General features: G+C 40.2%; 1 protein-coding gene across 1 annotated transcript in view; it reads right to left on the bottom strand.

The window, feature by feature from the left end:
- Positions 1–2289: 2289 nt before the first annotated feature.
- The window catches only part of LOC135477840 (G-protein coupled receptor 54-like), a 47890-nt gene continuing 23352 nt past the window's right edge, over positions 2290–26827 (bottom strand). Inside the window, exons 2-4 of the mRNA XM_064758045.1 lie at positions 11441–11576; positions 7269–7501; positions 2290–2790 (exon numbers count right to left, since the gene is read on the bottom strand). Of these exons, the coding sequence (XP_064614115.1) occupies positions 2290–2790; positions 7269–7501; positions 11441–11576 (870 nt within the window). The remainder of the gene's footprint in view (positions 2791–7268; positions 7502–11440; positions 11577–26827) is intronic.

The following is a 26827-nucleotide window of genomic DNA, read 5'->3' as shown; positions in this document are numbered from 1 at the left end:
CCCCCAGAAGATTCATTGCGTCTTCATAACTGAAAACTTCTGACTACTTCTCTTTGCACGATTCCGTCTTAGTTTTGTAATTTATACATTTTCTTAGTGCTTTGGTGGTTAGTGTTAAGTGTCGTTTGAGAATTGACCTTGTGACTTTTGACCTGCAACATCAATTTTTGTCCACATGTCGATTCCCACGCCTAGATTCAGTAGTAAAAAAAAATGGCTGGATTTCTGAATTGAATGCATGTGTAGTACATGGAATTTGCAGTCGTGCACGCTCTTCGTTCACAGAGCCTTGGTGTTAAAATCGATCAACAACGCGTTTGGCTGCTTGCCTGGTCTAGTGTTTGTTGAAGATCACTTGTCTTCGAACAGTATAACATCCAGATTTGTCCGTTGCAGGTGGGAAAGTTCGTCAGTAACTTGCCAATTGTCGAGTGTTTACCCCAGACAATTTTCGGTTTCCTCGGCCCATAAACCTTACCGAAATGTTATTAAATATATAAACGAGGACTTCGAGGGAATAAAGAATGGGCACGAAAACTTCCTTAAGGAATTAGGTTTCGTGTATGCTTCCCGTAGTCTGCGAGTCTGGTGAATGGTAAATTAATGTCAAGATAAGTTGTCTAGCATTCACGTCACAAGATAAAATAGGTCTATTTTTACCTTTAGCGACAAAATAGTTCAATATCCGCTTCTGTTTTCCCTTTTATTTTGCTCTAATCCCAGTGTACACTCTGGTAAAACCATGTTTTATATTTTTATTGATTTGATTGTCGCGTAACGTCATACTCCAAAATTGTTCACCCTTACGATCGGTTTCAGTTTTATGGGTGGAAGAAACGGGAGTGCATTTGTCTCAAACAGCATGTAAGTAAACATAGATGGATAGAATTTTTCACTTATACAACAACACAGTGGTTTATTGATGTAGAATACCGGATTGCAGGAGGTAAACCAACGAATCTATACCGTGGACAGATTTGATGTAACAACGCGAAAAACAAGTATGCAACATAAATTTTCAAACAGCGTAAACCATTGTTTAATTATATCCACTAATACCTGCTTGTACAGAAATAACCCATAACATTAGTACCCGTTTAAAAAAAATATTCATACTTACAACATTATCTAATGTTCGAGGCAAAAGCAGAATGACCAAAACAAAACTGACCACACATAGAATATGCATGAATATGGTTATGTATACCGTGTTTCCCATAACAACAAGAACACAATGGAAAAGAGGGCATGGGACGGGAAGTCTCACACAACCTCACACAGTCTCACACAGCCTCACGATATTTACAGTTTTGAGACAGGCAACCAAAAGGAGACTGTGGCAAGATATGACTGGTCTTTTAGTAAGTCCCAGTGTGTTAGCTTCGCATCATATGCTTCGCGTATGATGTTATATTATCTGAACTCCGCTGTTGTGTATTATGTCATGTCGTATCGATAACCCTTTGCAATATGACAACATACCACGTTTGCAACGTCACAAAGACGTCACGAATGTTGACGTCAAATGGATCCGCCTGCAGTTAATGACGCTGTACATGTATATGCAGTGTATCCATTTACATTACGTTTTGTATTCCATGTTTATTTATGTCCCATTCGTCCTGTATAAGCAAATATTTTTTCTATCAGACGTTTCGACATTACAACCGAAACGCTAGGTGTTAAAAAGGCATTGAGTCATGCGGTTTCATGTTTAACTTTATAACCCGGCACAAAAATATCTTTTAACTCATCAAAATCCGGTAAAGGCAGCAAACTGAGGAGAGCTGGGGTGTAAGTTTGCCAAACATCATATGTTTCGATCGGACAAAAGGCGCCGGTTGAAATTTAGCGTTCCTCGCCAAAGCAGTCTAATTCTAGACACACCTGTTCAGCCCATGGTCCAATACAGAACAAAACATCCAATGTTTAGCGAAGCTTTTCGAACAAAAATCTCAACAGCACGGCTCTTTTCAATTGTTCACAGCATGTGGCAAATTCCGTAGGACGGACGAAAAGTCCAATGTTTAATGCAAACCAATTATAGCCATTCAGTCACGTCAATGGCCAACGAAGCAAATCACAATTATGTTATATGATTCACTGGAAATTGACGTTTTGTCTGTGTGTGACTGCTCTCCCTTAGCCAGTGAAGTATAATTCCAGGCTGGCTGACAGGTACAAAGTCTTTACATGACTCCTCTGCAAACTGGCACCTTCACTCTTTGATGGAAATGGTGTATTTTTGTCATAGACTTAGGTATGGCAACCGATGTGACGTTCCCAAGGTCACACCCTGGACTGAGACACTGCCCTCGGAATGTGATCGTGAGAGTTCCCTACACTGCCCGATCGGATGAGAAGACCACTGGACCTACGGGAAACCTCGCCGTTGTCATCTGTCAAAAGAGACCTCGTCACTCTAGGGTCACACTCCATCGACCCGGTAGCACGGGTTCCCAAGGTCACACTCACCACACGATTCATGCCCAACAGATTTGAAAAGGTTTTCCTCAGTGCTCTTCGGAAACCGTCCCCCATGAAGGCGTAGACAATGGGGTTGACACAGGAGTTGGCGTAGGACAAAGTATGGGCAAACACTTTGAAGTCGTACAATTCGTTGGTTGCCGGGAAATCCGGCGCAAAAGCGAAGCAGAGGTTGAGAACGTGGATTGGCATCCAGAATGTGGCGAAAAGCAGGACAACAACGGCAACCATCTTGGCAACTTTACGCCGTCTTTTAGCCTGCATTGACCGGAGCATCAAGGAAGCGCGATGAGAGCTAGCGTTCTGTAAGAAAAAAAACAGTCAAGATTCAGTGTGATTGGTTCAAGTTGATCAATATTTTGCGGAGTATAGATGCAGAGGTCCACAAGAATATACCTATAAAGGATAGTGTCTGCAGATTTATATAGAAGTAAGTAATAACAGGTGCGTAAAAGAAAGAAAAAGATAGCAATGTCCGATTTCTTGAATTGAAAGGTATATAATGGATTCGTGTAAGTACAGATAAAGTAGTAAACGCAAAAGGTGAGAACAAACTAATATACAGCCTACTGAGTATTGATTCTTAACATATCGTACCATTATGACGTTAGTATTCTGAGTAACTGTTACATTGTTCTGTTCTAAACTAATGTGTGGACGGGGCCCTACGTGACGGAGTTGGGTAGCACGCCAGCAGGGCACAATGACGCAAAAGCCTGCCATCAATGTGGTCGCTGTGAATCCTATCAGCAACCTGCGGATGGTCGTGGGTTTCCCCCGGGCTCTGTCCGGTTTCCTCCCACCATAATGCTGGCCGCCGTGAAATATTCTTGAGTACGATGTCAAACATCAATCGAATAAATAAAACAATGTGTGGTCGTTAATAATTTGGATCAAATCTTCTCTTCAAAAATGTCTTCATTGGATGCTATTTTTTAGATAGCCTTTTTTTTTCCAGATTTTAGGTCAACAGTTAGCGAATATTTGAAACACCTTAAAGTAATAAAAGAGAGTATATAGTTTACATTTCTCTCAACTGATACATGATTTTGCTTACAAAAATCTCGTGGAAAAGCAAAAACGAATTCTGGCTAAAATTCATTTTTATAGAAATAACAACGTCCAGTAAAAAAGAACTGTAGCAGTGACGTATTAAATTGTTTGTTCAATGGGATAACTACACAGAATTTGCAGTAATCCTAGACCAGTGACGTCTAATAAATGCAGTTAACATCAGTGCATTCTTTGACCGTATAGTGCTTAAGCTATTTATGCATTTACATGAACAATGAACAGAATAAAACCCTAACTGAGTAAATTGACAAGAAGCCGTAGTTCACCGGTAACGTAAGCTCTGCAGGGCTGTAAATTACGTATACTTTGGCCGCCTATAGCCCAATCGGCACAAATCTAGCACTAAGCGATGAGATCTAAAGTTTGAATTTAAGGTATCTAGGTATGGGCATCATGACAACGCAGTATTTTGAGTAATTCTAGACCAGTGACGCCTGGTGAGTTGTAATCAACATCACTGCATTTTTTTACCTAATTCTGCTTAAGCCATGGTGCTAAGAGGAAGGGGGTGTAAAGTGTTACTACGGATGCTTTTACATGAACAGTTAGAATAAAATCCTGAGTGAGGTTAACTGACCAGAGGCCGTGTTTCACCAGTTACGTTTGACCATTTGACAGTTGTGACACCGTCCACGCTGCTGTGGTTTTGCTCTCTGTGTTGTACGTCTTTAATTATGTTTGTTCATTTAGGTCAAGTGAATTTCCGCGTTCAATGCCTGGATTGAACCGGTGTGCATCATGTACTAGCGGTCGGCATTCGACAAGAACGCAATGTACCACTCATTATTACCAATGTCACGATTCATAATGACGTGTATATAATAGTATGTATAATACTGCTGGTGAAATAGTCACAGCTGGTGAAAAAGTCACAGCAGTGAAAATGATATGCTGCTTTTTTTATTTCTCTCTGGTCATCACCATCAAATGGCAACAATACTGCGTGAGGCCAAAATCATTAATCTTTTTCGTTATACATCAAAAAAATTAATAAATCGGATACCCTTTGACGGTAAAGAAATTAAAGATTATCTGACCGACACATAAAACAAAAGATTGACCGCATAATCCGTCTGAATAGACAGCTTTGGGTGAAAACATGAGAACAATTCGACAGTTACCCCAGGCGGTGAACTAATCGTGAGATAAAGAAAGACGATTTAGACGTTGTAGTTCAGTGAGATCAGAACTGACCACCCAATAAGCTATTTGTGGGATGGATCCCTGCTTAACACGGCATATGCCTAATGTCTTAAATGATGTGTGGTCAGCGGAGCACACACCGGGACGTAGTCTGAGCGATGTCTGAGCTACAAATGCCTGTGATCCACACATCTGTCATATGAACAGGAGAATTAAATCGTCTGATTGGAGAGTAAAGCTCTTGGGGAGCCACTTATGAGGTTATATGTTGATTAATTTCGGATGTGCGCAAGACAGTGTCCATCATGTACTGTAGCAAAAAGCACGCCAAAGGCGCTGATTGGGAGAAACTTGTGTCTGTGCTTAATTGCCAATATATGTACTCGTCGTTACGACTGATAGACGCCGAAGAATACGTTCCGGATGCAGAGTGGGAGTATGCCAAGAATGGCCCTCTTGGGATGTCTTCTAGTCGAAGCCTTATCAGCTGAAGGCTATAAAGGGCATATCCAGGTTGCCTTCTTCAAAATTACAGCGTTACACTACATGACAGCTAAAGAATTTTGTCCATATATTACTGAAGAAAACGGCAAAAGTATAGATGGATATGCGTAGTTCTATACTGTTGTCCTGTGTAGAGTAGAATAATTGTGCTCAACATGAGGGTGGCTACAAGCTTTTTACGAGAGACCACTAAAACATCATCCTTCCAACTAACCTAACTAAGACATGCCAGGCAATTAACGATTGCCAATGAGACGCGTGTAATAAACCCTGTTTAATTGCACCCTAAATAATGCATTACAAGCGTATAGTCTCCTGAGTCGAATGACTTTTGCTATGACTATTCTGGGCACATTCCTAGACAATTGGAGATATGCAGCGTAAAGCCTGACGTATTTCTTTGTAGCTGAAGTAGGAATTCAAATGGCTGACTGTTCAGTGAAGAGGAACATTTCGGATTTTTTCATCCCTGTATTACCAGATGGTTTAGACACGTTAAATTGATGTAAAGCTGAAAGAAAACATGAAAAAGACTTTGATATATGGAATAGATCTTCTAACCACTATATGTAACGGAAAGCTTAGGTGTGCTAGAAGAACTACAACTCCCCTGGCAAGTGCACAGAAAAAACATTTTCCCTAAAATCTTTACCGCTTATCTTTTTGTCTTCGGACAAAAAGGATGAATGTGGTTTTATTAGAATCACAGAATACCTTACACGCTTTTGGTGGATACAGAATTCCCTTTTTATCTGAAGAGACTGTTTACATATAGTTCTAGCTTGCAGAATTTCCCTTGTTATATTATAACCTATTTGTTATGAAGCCAGCCACAAAGCTTACGGCTATCGTACAACTATTTATTTATTTGTTTTACTGGCCCTACCCACGCTGTAATACATGAGTCTACACCAAGCCTGTCAATCGTCATCGGTAAGCCAGGAATGAACAACGAAGTCCGTTCTATTTGCTCGTATTATTTTCATCACTGGTACTGGTGAGCAGCCATGATATTTTACGTATCAGGCTACGTGATATTAGGACAAGAGTTATACGCAGAATTTCTGTGATTGACTGCGCCCTTACCGTTAAAATCAGAATATTACAAATCCCATCGCCCGATGAATCGTCTAACTCTAAGTACAGGACCATGTAACATATACAATCTTGAAAATCTCCCCATCCAAACCTTTAACTGTGGATTCAAGCATGAACCTGGTGTTCGGGAATGCCAAGAGATTCCGTAGCTTGAGGCGTACACAAACTGACAGTTACATATGACGCATATTGCGGTCAATGGCAGTGTTTGTGACCTTTTGATCACCCTTACACCAAACGTTCAAGGTTGAAGAATAAACATTGACGCCATCTACTGGCACAAATTGCTGGGTGTGTTAATGACATCGAAATGAATCATCGAATAGAGGTCGAATTAACAGTGCTTCCCAGCGGTCTCCTGTTGTTTAGTCTAACACAAATATACATAATTTGACAAATAAAACGAATCTTCATTCATCAATAGATATAGGATAAGTGTACAGATTAAGCGGTTTTCATGGATACGTTATACTTACACAAATTGTAAAATAAAGATTACGACTTAGTCTGTTGATAGAACTCAAAACCAAGGATGTTCGTGTCTTAATCTTATTGATCTAAGACTATCCCTAAATATTCGGGATACGCTGCCATCATATTAGTACGGAAACTTTTTTTTGGGCCGTTGAAAAATAGTAATAACAAAACTACTCTGATTTGAAATAATTCATTGGTTTTTTCATATTCGGGTGAAAGTTAACCCCGTCACTTGACCGTCTGCATGTCCAGCCAACATGAGCTGGACCTGAACTCACAGCAGGAACATTGTGAGAGGCTCTTGGGTCATTGTGCAACGCTAGCACACTGGCTACATGTACCAAATATAGGCTGGCCGCTGTCGCATAAGTGACATGCATATAATAAGAGCACGGGGTAAAAAAAATATCAAATAAATAAATGAAACCAAATGTAGGCCATGGATGCCCTGAAGAACTGCTGTTGCTGTATATACAAATACCTACCTCAGTCAGAGCGGCACCCATCGTTTCCGCTTTCCACATATCCCTTAACATTAAGGAGTAGCACAACAGAATGATGGTTAAAGGAATGAGGTAAGTGACTATAACCACGTAGAGAATGGAGCCTCGTTTCCAGGCTAGGTTGTCGACGGGATGACACCAGACACGAGGTCCGTACCACACTTTTTCCACGATTCCATGGTTCATAGCGAACGGGATAGAGAGGCAAAATGAAGCTGAAACAACAAGAGATAGATTACTTATGTTCAGAGTCGTTATATATTTCATTGCTCTTTTGTGTGATTTACTCCGGGATGTTTCACTTAAAATAAGAAATTCCTGATCTAAAGAAACAGCTGAACAATTATGACTTGGATTCGAACCTGCGACCTTAGCGGTCGATAGATTGGGGACATCCAGTAGGATCGCACCCAGGTCTCAGGCACGTGTGTCTTTGATTATTACCATCATAAAATACATGTAATTGGGATCCCGCTGCTTTCGTTGAGATGATAATCCTGTTTCTACGTAAAAAGAAAACCAGTTTCTCCATTGAAATGGACACTAACCTTTTTCACTGTATTTTCTCTGTCACTGCATTGTGATAAAACAAAGCGTGTTTTTATTGCTGAATTTATGGTATAGAAGGCAAAATGAATCTATCTGCGCGTTTCTGCACGTTTAATCAGCTTGAACTCTCCCACCAAAAATTTCGCTCAAATGGTCGTTAAAATGGCACAAGTAGGTAATAATTCGTTCTGACAGGAAGGCAGGCAACAATGGTTACAACTGCATGGCGTACGTGCATAAAGTACCGTTAGTTATCTCCTATTCATTTAGAACTCTTCTGTGTTCCTTTACAAAAACCTGGTTAGAAATAAATGAGGTAATTTAGGGTGTTTAAATGCACCTAGCCATACTTCTGTCATTTACAACGCCTTCAGGATCAGACCAAGTCTGTACATGCCAGTTCCAAATATTTATGAACAAAGAAGAAGAAAACTATTTCTAAAAAAGGTCCACGCTAGCTCAGTGTATAAATATGCGTAAAATAACACAAAGGTCTGCTGGTGGACTCATGATGCCGAAGCCGTGTGCATTGTCTTCATGTAATTGTTCACGAAAAGTGAAGACAAGACAGCAATCTGAGTAAATCTGAATCGTGACGTCTAATACACTGCAATTAGCATTGTTTGTACCAAATTCTGCTTATACCATTGTGTTGTTAGGGTTTTAAGTTGCTAGCATTTAAGCATTTACATCAACAGTTAGAATAAAACCCTTACGAAGGTAAATTAAAAAGAAATCTTATTTCACCAGTTACATGTGACCATTGGAAAACAAATTCACTGTCGTCGCTGCTTTTCTGTTACTCTCTATGGCGTAGTCTTTTACATTGTGAAAAGTTCCTCACTGTAGCACAGAAATTTCTTTGATCCAGATTGGACAGGTTGGGGTGTATAAAATTTCAGTCCAAGAAAAAAGGGCTTAATGAAAAGCACTAAAAAGGTCAGAATTCTACCATAAGTTGTCATTTCTCCTTGTCTATTAATCCAGAAAGACAACAATTATAATTATATATTTATTGGCGGGACAGGGTATTTTGGTAAAGGCAAACAGCCCATCTGCTACCCTTGACTAATAAGCTCCTTGCTACAGGGTCTTAATGAGCTATGGGTAATTGCTCGTGCCTTCTCGTTGTCAGATATGATACTCTGAGATTTCTGCCCTACTCATTATATGGTAGGAAATCACAGGGATATCCTAGTCCATAATTAGCCCAATCTGAGAATCATACAGACTCCTTTAAAGCTCCGAGAGACGCGGAAACCCATGCATACTTACACCGTGTTTAAAAGGGCTTATGAGGTATACTGAAGGTTACTGGAAGACCAATTTGCCTTGGGCAGGCGCTAGGGAATACGCTGATTCCCCCCCGTACCACTGAGTGCATCTCCCAATGGCTCGTGGGCATAAAGAACAGCTAAAAGGCGCTAAGAGTGCGCAGAGTGGTATAGTGGTTAGAAATGCCTGCCTTTTACGGGCCAGGATACACGACGTACGCGTTCAAACCTCGTGTTCCACCAACAATGTAATTTTTCTGAGGGCTCCCATATTTCTTCTTCCCACAACACTGACCGTCGTCGTATAAACGAAAAATCTTTGCGTATGGCGTTAATCAACAAATAAATGAATGAATAAATAGAAAACTAGATGGTGAAGATTACTGGGATGAGTGAATTGAGTGTGTGTGGGGTGGGGGGTGGGGGAGGAGGCTTCCTTCCGGTTTTCGTTAGGGTTTGGGCTGATTCACTGCGCTATTATAACGACATGAATATTGTTAGATGGCTGTTACGTTAAAATGTCAGCCAAGGTAACATAACTCGTAAAGAGTTGGTTACGGTACAGGTATTAAATTGTCTGTGAATTCCAGGCGAGTCAGTCTAGATCTTTAAAAGAAAGTGGAGAGGCAGATATTTCATTCTCACCCAGTGAAATTACACGTCTATCATTCTTACTAGTCGCTGTTACTTTGTTGATTTTCATGTGGTAAATCCTGTGAATCAGTTCATCTGACATGCATTTTCTCAAAAAAAGACGCGGTATGTAAAGGCGTGGACGTTTTACTTAAATGGCCGTTGTTCAACGCCATACTAAGGAAGATTTCCCCTCTGCGATGCGGGTTAGATTTATCGGAGGATGAAACCCGAAGGCGATATGCACACCATATTGACATTTGAATGCTTATTGTTACTAAGGGCTCACTAGCAATAAAAGAGAAATGACAAAATCCTTGCCTAGGCTGGATTAGAACTCTCACCTCGTGTGCATCCAAGATTTGAAAATAAGCATCATTGGCAATGGGTGTAGACTTAGCTGTCGGAGTGATGATGTTGGATGTAGACTGAGTTGTTGGTATGATCGTGCTGACTTACCTGTCGGTGTGATGGGCTGGTTGTACACTTATATGTCTGTGTGATGGGGTTGGGAGTAGACTTAACTGTCGGTGTGATGGGACTGGGTGTACACTTATCTGTCAGTGTGATGGGACTGGGTGTACACTTAGCTGTCGGTGAGATGGGGCTGGGTGTAAACTTATATGTCAGTGTGATGGGACTGGGTGTACACTTAGCTGTCGGTGTGATGGGGTTGGGTGTAGACTTATATGTCGGTGTGATGGGGTTGGGAGTAGACTTAACTGTCGGTGTGATGGGACTGGGCGTACACTTAGCTGTCGGTGTGATGGGACTGGATGTACACTTAGCTGTCGGTGAGATGGGGCTGGGTGTAAACTTATCTGTCAGTGTGATGGGACTGGGTGTACACTTAGCTGTCGGTGTGATGGGGCTGGGTGTACACTTAGCTGTCGGTGAGATTGGGCTGGGTGTAGACTTATATGTCGGTGTGATGGGGTTGGGAGTAGACTGAACTGTCGGTGCGATGGGTTGGGAGTAGACTTAACTGTCGGTGTGATGGGACTGGATGTACACTTAGCTGTCGGTGAGATGGGGCTGGTGTACACTTATATGTCGGTGTGATGGGGTTGGGAGTAGACTTAACTGTTGGTGTGATGGGACTGCGTGTACACTTAGTTGTCGGTGACATGGGGCTGGGAGTAGACTTAACTGTCGGTGTGATGGGACTGGGTGTACACTTAGCTGTCGGTGTGATGGAGCTGGGTGTACACTTATATGTCGGTGAGATGGGGTTGGGTGTAAACTTATATGTCGGTTGGATGGGGTTGGGAGTAGACTTAACTGTCGGTGTGATGGGACTGCGTGTACACTTAGTTGTCGGTGACATGGGGCTGGGAGTAGACTTATATGTCAGTGTGATGGTGTTGGGAGTAGACTTAACTGTCGGTGTGATGGGACTGGGTGTACACTTAACTGTCGGTGAGATGGGGTTGGGGGTAGACTTAACTGTCGGTGTGATGGGGTTGGGAGTAGACTTAACTGTCGGTGTGATGGGACTGGGTGTACATTTAGCTGTCGGTGAGATGGGGCTGGGTGTAGACTTAGCTGTCGGGGAGATGAGGCTAGGTATAGACTTATCTGCCATTGTGATGGGGCTGGTGTAAGCTTAACTGTTGGTGTGATGTGGCTGGTTGTAGACTAAGCTGAAGGTGTGATGGGACTGGATACATATACTTAAGAGTGCTGCGTGTTACTTACCTGCCCATGTCAGAGTGTTGGCGATCAAAGCTGCCTTGAGAGTTCGCCTGGTGATGGAACTAAGCGGATGGACGATGGCGAAGTACCGATCTATGGTCATAGCCGTGAGCGTGAGGCACGTGGCGTGAAGGGTGACCTGGGCAAAGGTAGACAATGCATCTATTTTATACACATTGTTTTAAGCAATTTGCAAGAGACCGTATTTCACAGCGTGCTTGTAACCATTTGTCACCGTTTTACAGTGGCACCACTTGCTCTGGTTTCACTTACCATGCTTTATGCTTTTACACTGTATTTCTGCATAAACCAGGATTCTGCTACATGACAAAGACCTCGTTTGCTTTGTTCGCATTGTGAATGTTTACTAAATGTAATTATAACACACAGCGTTTTGAGTTATTCTAGACCATTAACGTCTAATACATTTGTAACTGATATCACTGTAATTTTTTTACCAAATTCTACTTAGGACATGGTGCTGGAGCATGTAGATTGCTGGTGTTTAAGGGTTTACTCTAACCGTTACAGTGAAACCCTAAATGAGTCCGTAGACCTCCGATTGCGTGCGGCTGTTTTCCAACTGTCATTATCTATGGTGTACACTATTTACATCATTTACTTTGCTACAAAGATGAAGAAAGTGCAACTTTCCAGACGGGATATCCACAGTTACACATAACCAGCCAATTACTACTGTAAAAGCATTTCAGACTAACAAAAAATTGGGCGCAAAAAAAGACTAATTCGCAAAAACAACCAATACCAACACACAGAAACAGCTTAGACAAACAGATACCGGAGAAGATTCCAAACTTAATAGGTGCAAACATTTGGAGAGGTTCAATGCAAGCAAAGAACCAGTGCTACTTGGTCTTCGTGAGAGTAGTCGGTCAATAAAATTGGAAAATTGATGAACCGACAGATGTTTGTTACGTGGCGAAGAAACATCGCAAAGAATTCTCGGGGAATTGCTCAGGGGCATTGGTCAGTGTTCCAATACAGAGGGCTTCCCTAATACAAGAGAAAATGGCGCGGAAAATCAAGCGTTGCATTACTGAAATATCCTTACATATAAGGGCATAAGAAACTTCCCTTAAAATCTTGCAAAACTATGTCGGTGTATATTGCAGTGTACAAGATTTAAAGACTAGCACCAGAACAAAATCCAGTTACTTCCCCTTGTAATGATGAACGCTAGTTTATTGAACAAAGGCGTTGATCAAGTCGGATTCGAAACTTCGAATCAAGATTTCGCTGAATCGTCAAAAGTAGCTTCAGGAACATTCGTTGGTCGCTAGTTTACTTCGGGCACTGCGTTTTTGTTCCACCCATAAACGTTGGAAAAAAAATAAATTAATACATACAAATGATCATCAGGTAAAACAGAGGTCAAGTTAACATTGTGCAGAAAAAATGGGGTTGTCTGTCAGCAACCTGAGGATGGTCGTGAATTTCCCCCGGGCTCTGCCTAGTTTCCTCTCAACATAATGCTGGCCGCCGTCGTATAAGTGAAATATTCTTGAGTACAGCGTAAAACACCAAATAAATAAATAAATATATTCTATTAGGCGAAAAGAATACACCAGTCGTAAAGAAAAAATCAATATCTCATGAAGCACTACAACGAGGTACTCCGACTCCAAGGAACCATCGCTTTTCCTTATTCCTGGGGCGTGCAGGTATTCGAATCGTTGTTCTCGATTTGATCCTAAAAGAGAACGAGGTTTCGAATGCTAAAGTTTAACACGAGATCGCTGCTCGCGAATGAGATCTTCTCTCTACATTCACTGAGATTAGAACTGGGTGCTATAAGAACGAAGATAGCGGCCATTGGCAAGAGATCAGAGGTTGGGGAAATAAAGGATTATCTGTGCTCTTTTTTGTATTTACAAATGTAACAGTTCCTTTAGTATCAGCTGACAAGAGAACTCTGCACCCGGAGCACATGCTACCGTGGATTTGGATACATCCCTTAAAATGTACATAAGTAGGCTTGGGTGAACGGCAATTTCTCTCCTTTTCTACATTACTTCTGTACATCGTCTAACGACTTACAGATAAAAACGGTGAAACCGGCGTGTATGAATACAAAGAGCTGAGCTACAGAGTCTGACCTTTTATAAGAGTCACAATGTTTATGACTTTTTATTGAAACGTACATTGAGCATGTCGCAAGAAACCAGAACAAAATGGAAAGCGAAAGAAAGTGAAAAAAAACGACATAAAGAAAACGGATATCGCCATCTAGAATTAGCAAAGAAATAAATAATGGGTCACGCTTATACGATAAAAACCACAAATTAATCTGAAAATAGCTTCTAGTCGCTTAAAATGTTGATTTCATTTTCGTCTTGGATTTATTTCATTAATTTTATTTCTTTAGCGTCATGAAAGTAACGAATATTAAGAAGATATATGCATCCTTTCATTACTTCCTCTTTCAAAATGAAGACGGGAAAACGATAAATATTCGGCATTTTCCAGACAATCCCTTTTTTCTTGATGCAATGTTTAGATTCATTGGAAACATGATAAAAACAGACTTCAAGCCGAGGTATTATTTGCCATATAAGTTAATGTTTCTTAGACTTTATAATTTCATAATTAAGTGTAAGCCCCTGGGGTAACGCAAAACCGGATCCAGGAAGTCTTCAATCAGGAAGTTGATCTAAAGCCCATAATCTTCACAGAGGCTAATGACCGGATACGTGACATCCAAGCGATGGCTTCGAGCAAGAGTGCAGGTATGGAGTAAACACGTCCACACGGGCTTTGTGTACAGGATTATTAGTCAAACGTGGCGTCAACAGCTGTCGACATTGCAAATATGTTGGATTTACTCATCCTGCTGTGGATGTTTACAATTTATTGCATAGGGTTTTATGTTGTATTCCGGCATAAAACAGGACAGTGAGTTATCAAGCGTCTTAATATTTAAGTCTAAAACTGAAATTGTTCAATTGTTAAAATGCTATAGAAATTCAAAATTTGTACATTGCTTAATTACTACAGAACACTATACCAACCACAATTTGAATTTATTCCTGTTCATAACTTGTCTTATTAAGCCCTTTCAGAGTTTATGACTTAATTTGCTTGACAAATGCAAGCCCTGAGTTTTATAGCGCACTAAAAGTCCCCAAAGCCCAATCCCTTCTTTCCATGTGATAGTTGTTTTATTTGATAGTACAGCACTTTGAGTACTTCCATACCAGTGACATCAAATAAACTCCATTGAACATCACTACATATTTGTTCTCCTCATTCCCCTTAAGCCGTGATGTGATTGCTACTTTTTAAACATTTACATGAATTGCTAGATTTAAACCCTGGCTGAGGTAAATGGACAGGAGGCCGGTTTTCACCGGTTAAGCGTGACCATGTGTCAAGTATCACACTGTCGTCGTCCTTCTTCTTTTACTCTCTGCATTGTGGAAAATGCTAAAAGTGGCCATTTAAAATATGTCTGATGGGGATGCTTATTATTGCAGGTTATAAAAGAACATTTTATCATAAGTGAATAAATTGATGTTCAGTGCAGCAGCTGAAGATAAAATACTTGAAACAAACCAATAATTACATCAACACAATGGCGTTTTAGCAAGTAAATTAAGCATGTATAATTTAAGAAAGATTTCCTTCTTTTTCACAGATTATTAAATGCAAGCTTAATAATATGGCCCAGCCTCAGAAGACAATATGATTGCCCTCTCACAGCGAAATCAACTCAGCACAATCAGCAATAACACTTTTTTTCGTCTTTTAAAGGATACTTAAAAGACAAATACATACAGTTTATAATTACCGGAGGCTAAAAACGAGAAATGAAAACCAATGTGCAGAAGCTGCGACGTACGCGCATTTCAAACTATACATTCGGATCAAAATAGGAAAAACATCAAAAGCAACAACTCTTAGACCTGCTCTGTACAGCTAAAAACAACAAAACATAACATGTATTCAAGGAAGGCGCATTTTGCATTGTATTAGAGGATTTTTTTCGGCTCTAAACGTTTTGCTATGTCATGAAGTAATCTCCCTGTACATGCGAATATCCATCCTGACGCATAAATGAATATCACGACACTCTATCCAGTGTAAAAACACTACAACACAGAGATCGATGGTATGATGCGCTTTTTGGCCCACAAAAGCTTTATTTTACAAATGATGCTGAGAGTGGTGAACGAATTCCACTTAATGTCATGCAAACCTAACGCCGTATAGTGCTGTTCAATCTGGCCCTCGTGACGACGTTCTGTGAGAAAGCTGGTAACTGAACACTCATTCAATGCACAAGAGCAATGTTCATTTCTGCTTGGGCCTACTTGTATCACCACAATATGGCTGATACAATGCCACTGTGGTGTTAAACTAAAATTATTCATTGAATCTGGACCCCTGTCCCTGTAAAATGTGTTCCTTTAGGCGATGAAGTACGAAGATTCGGGTTGGATATTGTTTGTTAGAATAATATCCTATTTTAGCCGATCTTGAAAAAATTGATCTGTCTGTGTGTTAGTCAGTTAATCTGTTTGTCGGTCGATCGGTTTGTATGTGGGTCAAAACGTTTGACGTCTTATGTCTTAAAACATGAGCCCATCAATAAGATGTATGACTCCAAATCTTTTAAGATGGGCGATTTACTTTTCAAGGGGCCTGAGTTGAACATGACATCTAATGTTTTGCGGAATGTTGCAACTGTACAGGATGTTACGTTTGTGGGTATAAGACAAGTAATGATAAACATGAAATAGTGACGACTATGAACTTTCAGCATTATTCAAGCAATCGTCCGATATAAAAACTAGCACTGCTAAGAAATGGTACCACTTAAAAATATGTCTGTTTTCAAAACAAAGAAACTGTTCGAGTCATACTTTGCGAACCAATCGATCACATGAAAATATTTGCGCATGATTTCTTCTATTAGATTCATCTTTCCTTTATCGCAAGGCCCGGGAGGGATGAACTTATATGGCCGTTGAGAATAAGGTAAGTAGCATTCTTGCTTGTGCAAAATGGGCAACTGATATTTAATTCTCTTACATGATTGACAGTTTATGTCCTATAATTAAAACTATGTCACTCATACAAAGATAGGTTTATCGGTAATGATAAAGGGCAAAACTCTTAGGAAACAGCACATTTTGCAGCGGCTGTGGCAAGGAATGCAGTTAAGCAGGCTTGCGTCATATTGTTACTGATACGCTGATAACAAAATAAAAATACCTTGGTATACACACTGTCAACACCGTGCTGTTTAGTAAATAGTGTACTGCAAGAAGGCTTAATGCCCGTTACAGTTCGCTTCTTGGCAAAAAACGGAGAAACAAGTACATGCAGCTGGCTGCGACAAGACAATCTAGACGACATCTAGGAATAGACATCATGGCTGACATCAATCTTCCTTTACTGTACCGAACGTAAAACAAGCCACATTTCCTGTGACCCCTTATTTGCGTAGATTTTCAGAGTTTGCTTTGAAAACAGGCATCTGAGTACGGCAGAATAAAAATCATAAAGAATTTGAATACATAAAGCCGTAAACCTTAAGCACTCAGAACTCCACAGCATCACAACATCACCACATCGCTTCAAACAATCGCAGGAAAGATTCCTTGGATCATTGCGGAATGGGGCCAAATCGCGAGGATATGATAATATAATGAGTTTAACAAATATCCGTTCTCTCTGGAAGCAACTGTGTGCCAAAATTACACAAGATACGTACCACAGGCACCCATTAACTATTTAACATGTGGACATGAATAATAAATTAAATGTGTGCCTTGCATCATCATAAGTACCTACACCTGTAATTGAATACCAAATTCTTCTTTGCATCGTCAGGTACACAAACAAATGTGTACGAAACGGTACACTTTTTTATGCAAGTATACATATAGGTACACATATACATCTTAACCAGCAATGTTCTATGTAGTCGACTTAATTTTAACATCTCCGCCGCTGATATACAAATAAATTACTCTTTCCAATAAAAAATAGACTAAATATCAGCCAATCCGAGTTAAATTGAAAAAAAAAACCAAACACGAACGCTGGAGGTAAGAAGCAGAGAGTTTTATCACTCTCACATTTATCAAACCAGTCATTTCTCTGACGCCAGGCAGACCTCCTCCGTACGGCCCGTAGGCCTTTATTAAGAACTTCCCGTCAATTAAATTCATAAATATACAGATGTTTCTTTGGACAGCCAGTCCCGTACTAATGATATAAATTACAGCCCTAAGGACATCAGTTGCCATTAAAATGCACGAGTCATTTTATCTTATAATTATGCGTGATGGGTGTGATGAACAACACCTTTTTCACGAAATATAGCGACATAAAACAAGACATGTACGTTAGGGTCATCTTTCACTGCGGGAAACGAAATACGATACTTAATCCATCACAGAATCCATTTGATTCTAGGCTGTGGTGTAAATCTTCCGAGAAAAAAAGAAGCACTTTAGTCTCATACATTTCCAATACGATTTCCATTTGAAGACAAATCATAGTAAAAACGTTCTGGTTTACGCATACACTGACACTGGTCAAATGGAATTTTAGCTCCTCTTCAAGGTTCGTTTTATCTTCTTCCTTTTCTCTTTTTTTTTCTTTTTTGCCTTTTTTTTCTCTGAATGATTCTTTCCTAACAAAGGTTTTTTTTATAGTTCTATCCTGATGTACAGACACCATGGCTAATGTGGGTGAACATGGGACCAAAATTCGCTTTAATTACATCCCAAGTCTGCCGTACCTTTACAATGCCATGAAGATGTGCCATAATATATCGTATAATGAGACAATCGACCGAGTGTGAGCTTCCAGCAGGGTAACAAGTGGGCGTCACTGTTGTGATAAACACTGTTAAAATAACACGTATTCACACTGCCCATTACAAACATAGTGAAATCGGCAACATGTTAAAATAGCACATATTCAAACAGCTCTGTGAAAATATATAAAAAAAACAGTAACATACTAAAATAACACGTATTAACACAGCTCAGTACATACAAAGAAAAATGGCAACGTATTAACCGGTAATAGTTTCATCTATTATTTCTATGCCTTTTTATTCCCTAGATTTTTCTGATATCATTTTGATATAATTAGCGTTTAATGAAATATCAGTTGCTTCCATATACCCATTTAAAGTCTGACAATTCTAACTCATTGCAGAAAGCTTCTATGTGCATGGACTTCCTGTATTGACATCTCCACGTCATTAAAAATTCATCACACTAAATCGTATTTCCTTTCAGTAACGGGAAGATTGCATACAATTTTAAGATTCAATAGATCACGTTCCGATACTTTACCTGGTACGAGTTTAGACGACACATATTGTATAAACACTGCGTATGCAGATTTTGTTACAAAGCGAGCGAACTCCCGAAAAACATCTAACCGTCCGCTAATGCAAAATCCTGTTTAACTTTTAAAAGGGGGTGGTGGTGGGGTTGTTGGTGGGGGGGGGGGGGGGGGGGAGCTGTGGGGTTGTTGGTGGAGGGAAGGAGCTATGTTTCTATTTTTACATATAGATTTATTCAGTGAATCATGGAAGATGGAACTCGCATTTTATCACGGAATTTCAACATTATTTTGGTAATTTCCTGACGGTGTTCACTTCGTTTTGGGAATTGGCATTGCGACTATTGACCTGGAACGTCCTTATTGGTTAACGGCTGGTATACGAATGTCTGTTTCGACGCATAAATCCATGTGGGCTCATGTACAACTACCACAACGAGCTGAAGACATTGCTCAGTCTTCTAGAACCCGAACAATCCGTTCTTGCTGCTTAACCTAATGAGGAACTCGTAAAACTCATTCCCGCCAGTATAGAGACTGTACAAAGCTGTTCTCATCTGCTCTTTCCTTTATTAGGTCACAATTATTGGTGCTCATGTATGAAGTACACACACTGCTGTCACAGAAGAGAACGATGCGTTCTACTGTCATTTGGACGGTCTGTGTAGCTCGTCCTCGAGTCTCCCATTGGAAAAGTGCAGTATTGCCATATAATACGTATTATGCGTTTATTCGTGTTTTTTTTATATACATATTTTGTTTTTTATACATATTTTGATTATCGACACACTTATAAAATGGCTTATTTCATTCGTCTACAACATTCCTTGCGTGTTACCATCATCACTGAAAACTGTTGACTACTTCTCTTTCCATAAATCCGTCCTAATCTCTTACATAATACAACTTATTTGTTTGGTTGTGTTAGGCCATTGGTCTTGACCCGGAACTTGAATTTTAATGGAGATTTGTATAATAATATCTTTTTTTGGGGCCTAGATTCTGACCAATTAATCATCAATCAGATAACCTTCGCTATCGAAATAACATTTATTGGTCTGAATATACATGGGCGTACAATTTGAATGGAGTAAAATTCAACTTTTTATGATGTCATACATTCGACCATTGACGATCTTCAAAAGCTTTTAGCAGATTTTAATGTTTTTTTTCAATGTTTTCACATTTTATAACTATTTTTGCTCAACATTCATACGAACTTTCTGAAAGAGCCGTCCCTTTATTTCGTGGAAAAAGTTTAAAAATTTTTAAAAGTTTATATAACATGACAGCCAAACTAAGTGACAAAGAAGAACAAACTTGAAAATCGCCAAATATGACATCAATGAAACCTGTTGCTGCTTATTTCTAATAGCTGCGATTTGTAGTTTGCAGAAACGTGACATAAAGCATTGTCCAAAATGAATGTTTCAATTGTCCGAACAAAAACAATAGGCCTCCAGTTTTCGGCTTGGACATTTTGGAAGTTTAGTGAAAGCCCAAGCGCCACATTATGACTAGAATCAAGCCTTCGTTTTCATCTCCAAAGCTAAAGTCATGCAGTGTTCGCCAGACTACAAGATTGTGTCGTTCGATCCTGATCGGACTGACTATCACATCTTCGACTTTGTTATTTATTTGATCTATCTGATTGATGTTTTACACCGTGTTCTGGAATTTTTCACTTATACGACAGCGGCCAGCATTATGGTGGAAGGGCAACGAGCAGAACCCGGGGGAAGCCGACGACCATCCGAAGGCTGCTGGTAGACGAGGAGTCATTAGGTGTGTGTACATTTAAGGTTTCTTTCTTTGTCATGTCGCCGATGTGCTGGCTCAACTGAAGTATCATCCGACGACGCCAGACATGGCCACCCTACCCAGTAACATTATCCTGACACCGTGCCAACCAGTCATGTTTCCATGCTGTAGCCTCTCGGTGCTGAGATCCAAGCGATGCACCAGCGAGTACCAGAATTAATCATTGGTATGACCCGATCAGGGTTTGATCCCGAGATCCGCTGGACGCTCGAACAATTTGGTCACCGAAGCAGTGTTCTTTCATTTCGTGCGCTGAAGTTTACGTAATATGTCAAAAAACTATGGAAACACTATGGTAACAAGAAGAACTTCTAAAAGCCGCAATACTTCGAAACGTTGCACCGTCTCTTGTAGCATCACGAAATCGCGAAATAACTTAACACTATCAAGAATTCTTAACATCATTCTCAGACGGAACCCGGCTACGATCATGTCAAGAGCTCAACAAACTCCCCTAAAAGCATGTTGATATCAACGTTTTAAGCAGTCTTCTCAAATTCAAGATTCAACCAGGGAGTTCCAAAATAAAGTACCCAACTAAATAAAATGTATCCGAACTTTTTTTGTAAATCAATCAGCCAATCAGGCGAGAGAGATTTAGAAACAAGAACGCACGAGGAAAGAAACGAAAAGTTTTATCTGCGCAGTCTCGTAATATGTCAAAAAACTATGGAAACACTATGGTAACAAGAAGAACTTCTAAAAGCCGCAATACTTCGAAACGTTGCACCGTCTCTTGTAGCATCACGAAATCGCGAAATAACTTAACACTATCAAGAATTCTTAACATCATTCTCAGACGGAACCCGGCTACGATCATGTCAAGAGCTCAACAAACTCCCCTAACAGCATGTTGCTATCAACGTTTTAAGCAGTCTTCTCAAATTCAAGATTCAACCAGGGAGTTCCAAAATAAAGTACCCAACTAAATAAGATGTGTCCGAACTTTTTTTGTAAATCAATCAGCCAATCAGGCGAGAGAGATTTAGAAACAAGAACGCACGAGGAAAGAAAAGAAAAGTTTTATCTGCGCAGTCTCGTATTTATAAAGCCAGACGCATCTTTCACACCAGGCAGTTCCTAACCGCGAATGGCCTGTAGACTTTTATCAAGAGCTTACTCATCAATTAAGATCACAAATACATAGATGTCTCTTTGGACAGCCAACGCTTTGTCAATGATATGAATCACAACCCCAGGGATATCCATTCCCATTAAAATGTACGAGTCATTTTGTCTTATAATTATACCTGAAGAGTCTTCAACAACACTTTTTCCTAAAATAGTGCGACATAAAACAAGACTTAAGAGTTAGGGTCATCTTCTACTGCGAGAAACGAAATTCGATGCCGAGTTCATTACGGACTCCATTTGATTACAGGCTATGGTGTAAATCTTCAGACAAAAAAATGAAATGGGCCAAATCTCCTGCTTTACCTGCCTCCTGCACCTGCTGTTATCTTTCCTTTCCCCTGGAGATGTGCCATACTGGGCCATGTATAGTGTGGTCAAGGCAGTTAGAATACATGCAACATCTAAGGACACAAAATTTTATAGTGAAGGCAAAAAATCTCCCACAATTTTCTCCATAATACTTAATGATTTATTTATATGATTGATACGAAGTACTCTGCAGGCATTGTAAATGAAAATGACTTCGCATTTCGTATGGCCACGACCAAAAGTCTGCTGGTTATGTATGTATGTTTCAGGTTTTACGTCGTACTTTGTCAATCACGTGACGACAAAAAGTCATAGAATGCATGTACAATGCATACTCTGTCTTCATATGTTAGGGCAACTCCATGCCGCCAAGTACTGCCGTCACATGCCGAAGACACCAGCCATGACACCCCATACAGTCACATTATACTGACAACATCTCAACCGGTCACGTTTCCTTGCTGTAACCTCTCATTGATGTGAACCAAGGAAGGCAGCTACAAGTATCACTTTTAGTCTTAGGTATGGTCCGACCCGGGTTTGATTCCAGGGCCTCCCGACTTCGAAGTGGACGCTCCGAACAGGGCGTCTTTGGCCAAGGTGACTTTTGTCAAAAAAAAACTGAACCTACCCAATTCTACCCACAAACAAACATCCGCTAAGTATTTTCTTTTCTCTCAAGGTCTGTTGTCTGCAAAGCATTGCCATTATTCAGCTAAAAGAAATACACTCGAGTCAGTAATATAGCATGAACCCAGAAATTGCCTGTCCTGTCCAGTTTTCAAGAGGCAACAGCAAATCGGAGGTTATCTCCAATATTTTCATTAATTACTTTTGAAACTCACTTAGGCTATTCGCTTGTAGCTAGGATTCCTGCCAAAAAATGTCACGGGCATAAACGTTAGCTGAAAACAACCGAAAATCTGGTGCGGCCTTCTCCTGAGACAAACACGTCGCCAACTTTACGTGTAAGCACGGGACGTTCGTGATTCACGGTGCGTAACAGAACAATATATGCTCCCTCTGTGTTCCCCCAGAGGAACATTAGTGCGGTGTCTATGTCCTCTGCCGGAGACACGTGCTGACTGAGACGGCCTAATAAGGAGTGCTTGTTACAGTAGAGAAAAGAAAAAAACAATACCAAATACATGCATTGATATTAAAGTGAGTTTAAATGAAAAAAACTGTGTTCTATGTCATTATGATTTAACGGAGCCCCGATGCATGGAGCCCCGAGAGGGCGATGCAGAATACGTCTCAGAAAAAAACTGCTAATTGCCCGGGGTATGGTACCCTATCATGGCCCACGTTTCCCTTAGATCACAGTTTGCATGTATGACTAACGAGCACGCTTCCTACTTTTATGTCCTCTGTGTTACGTCATGATTCCGGGAACAGAGGCAGACTTACACGGTTTAATGAAGAATATATGTTTAGAAAATAAATAAATGAATAAATAAATAAATATCAAAGTGACTTGGATAAAATATGGTGGTTGTAGATAAGTTCTGGAAATAAAATTGATGATTGCTGGCGATATAGTTTTATCCATAGTAGATGGCATGAAGATTTCCCCATGGCTCTTAAACGTAAAACCAGTCCAGGCCTCCATATTGTCTTTATGGCTTTTGTCTTCAGATTCAGATCTGGCACACAAGTATATCTCCGACTTCATGCGATAAAGTGTATCTAGTATATCAGAGAGTACTGCAACTGAGAGTACAGCGCTTCAAGGTATCGTGTTAAGCAATCGTAGACTTATCGGATAGATGCGATGCTAAAGGCAGGCAGCGATGATGCAATAGTATTGTGGCGTTATAGGAATTCGAAAGAAACATGTCGAGCTTAAAATATATATAGAATCAAAATCACCCCAACGTTGTTGTCAATGAGGAAATCAGAACTGGCATATTGAAAATAGGAACCCTCAACGCAAAGAGCGGATGTTTTTTTACTGCTCAGTCTTATATTTATTAACCAAATTCCATCACTCGCCATAGCCAGACCTCCTCAGTGCTGCCCGTATGCCTTTATGGAAAACTTACCTGTCAATTAATTTTATAAATCCATACACGTCTCTTTTGACAAACCGTACCTGTGATAATGATAAAAAAATCGCCGTCTGGGGATATCAATTTCCATGAAATTGTACCCCTAAAAAAAATCTTCCGTTAAATCCGTTTTTCTGGAGGATGACGGATTACATTTTCGTTGATCTAACAGGTTAATCCGTTTCTAATAACAAATTAATCCGTAATCGGGAACGGATTAATGTATCAAATAGACAGAAAAAAAAAACGCGTCGTCCCTCAGGTAACAGACTTAAGAGAAAATTTTAACGGTGTCAGTCATTTTGTCTATGTGAACGCTTCCAACAACATTTTTGTCTCAAAATAGCGCGACATTAAGCAAGTCTTAAGGTTTAGGGTCATCTTTTACTGCTGGACATGATATTCGATTCGGAGTCCATAATAGTCTCAATTTGATTATAGACGGGGACGTATATCTTCAGAGAGAACAAAAGAACCGCATTGGTCTCGAACATTTACAATACGTTGTCCGCCTTCCGAAGAATAATTGTAAAAATGTGTTGGGTGACGATCACTGACAGTAGCCGAATGGAATTTTAGCACACCTTCCAGCTTTTTTTCCACTGGTTTTCTCCTGATGTACAGAGATAAGGGTCCATGAGGTTGACAAATGGCACAGGGCAGAGGCCACTTTAATTACGTCCCGTGTCTGACATTATCTTTGCGGTGCCCTGGAGACGTGTAGTAATCGGCAGTGAATTAAACAGCCAAATGTGGCTTTCCAGCATTGCCGTATGTCCATTGTTTCAACTGTTGTGGTGGAGACACATAGAATTGCACGCACTTAACTATAAAAACAAGAAGAAAAGACCCCAACATATCGTCGTTTACTGTATTACCTGTTAGCTCCATCAATTTAAATGACATGAAAGTTTCATAACATTTTGCTGTTGTTACCGTTTAATCAAGTATCAACCGCTTGTATATAAATATAGAAAGACTGACGGACTATGCAAATAAAATATACATCTGTGGAAAAACATAGGGAATTCGCTTTGGATTGTTTGGATAGTTCTAACCTTTGTAAATACATGTACACGTAGCTTCTTCGCCTGTGGGCTTTGTGTCTTAAAATTTCATATCATTAACATGGCAAAACACTAAAAAGTCAGATTTCCATGCAGTGACGGAAAGATGGTCTGCCATTTCAGGACTCAATATATCACATGCCGGTACCCGACATTTTAAATGTTAGAAAGACACACATGAGCATTAAGTAATCTATGTTATAAAGTCAACATTTTCACATTTCCTATAAAAAAGCACTAAGTGTCAGCTGATGTACACGGAGTAACTTATTGTTTTGGACAGGGAAGAAGGGGAGGGAAAAAGCGGGGAAAGGGAGGTAGCCAGGGGCAGGGATGGGTTGGTGACTAGCCAGGGCAGACGAAGGATTAGGAGATGAAGGGCCGTCGTGCATGAAGTAAGATCCTCACATTGTTGTAACAACTGAACAACACTGTGCGGAAGTTTGTCTTTAATTAATAGCATTGTGTAATAGTTAACAGCAGCGTAGTTATTTTTTCTTTTGGTTCTACGGCGTAGTTCATGGCTTGTCTGAGGCCTGAAGTCAAGTTTAACGGCTTTATTTACATTATTTGTAGTAGAGGATTATACGCTTGTGGAACGCTTACTCTAAAAAACGCTAAGTGAAGATACGGTAAAAACCGATGACGCCCGCTCGTGGGAGCTGCAAGGCGCAAATTACTCGTGGAAGAGCGGGAGTTTCGTGATTGACGAAGCGTAATAAGACAGCTGATGTTTCCTCTGTAAACGCTAGAGGAATATTAGTCAAGGTTCATTGTCCACGGGGTTTCATGATGTGTCCGGAGACATGGCCTGACTTATAGACGCCCTAATGAGGAATGCTTGTTTTAGTCCCAACTGGCGTCAAGTGGCTGTCTGTACGGCAAGACCCAGAGCAACGCGTCTTTTATCAAGCTCGGAGGCAAAAGGATACCTAAAAGCTAGTGAACACGAAGGCGTGGAATTCAGATCGTCTACAGTGCAACTTGCGGTTCGTTTTGCGGGGCAGAAAACGACGGATGCTCTGACCACCCAAAGTGACCTAAGTACCTCCCTTATTATGTACTAACGCGAAGGCCATGCAATGCGTTCAGATATATTGTCACAAATGGGATTAATTGATTTCATTACGTACAAATTAAGTTAATCATTGACAGCGAATGTCAGCGGGTGTCTCAATAAAGATTAGATCCAGTTTTAATAGAATTCTGGACGAGCTGTCAAACGTTGGCACTTGGGAGTAATGATGAATTAGCGCACACAGATTAAGGCACATAATGACGGCTGAAGGGGTTGGTATGTGGGATGCGAGAGGGCGGTGGGTTGGGGTGATTGGAGAGGGTCACGGGATCAATATGGTATTGAGTGATACGGCAATATCATAGTACGGCAGAATTATGGATACTTTGAACCGAAAACTTACAGAAGGGAATGCTACTTCCAGCCAACAACAATGTGCCACATATGTATTTGTAGTTAAATACTTTAAAAGACTTTTATCAAGTTAACAAGGCTGTGTTAATTAAAAGAGATGTGCTAATTTACCGTTTATTAATATAATTAGATGGTTAGCTTGTAATGGAATCATAACAACTAAAGGTTTCATCAATCTGCTATTCCACAGGTTGAATCCACACTGGTCCTACCAATGGCCGTATTTTGTTACTTCTAGAATAAACAC

Source organism: Liolophura sinensis, chromosome 11 (genome assembly GCF_032854445.1).
Source record: "Liolophura sinensis isolate JHLJ2023 chromosome 11, CUHK_Ljap_v2, whole genome shotgun sequence".
Taxonomy (NCBI): Eukaryota; Metazoa; Mollusca; class Polyplacophora; order Chitonida; family Chitonidae; genus Liolophura; species Liolophura sinensis.
This window is presented reverse-complemented; position numbering and strand designations above follow the sequence as displayed.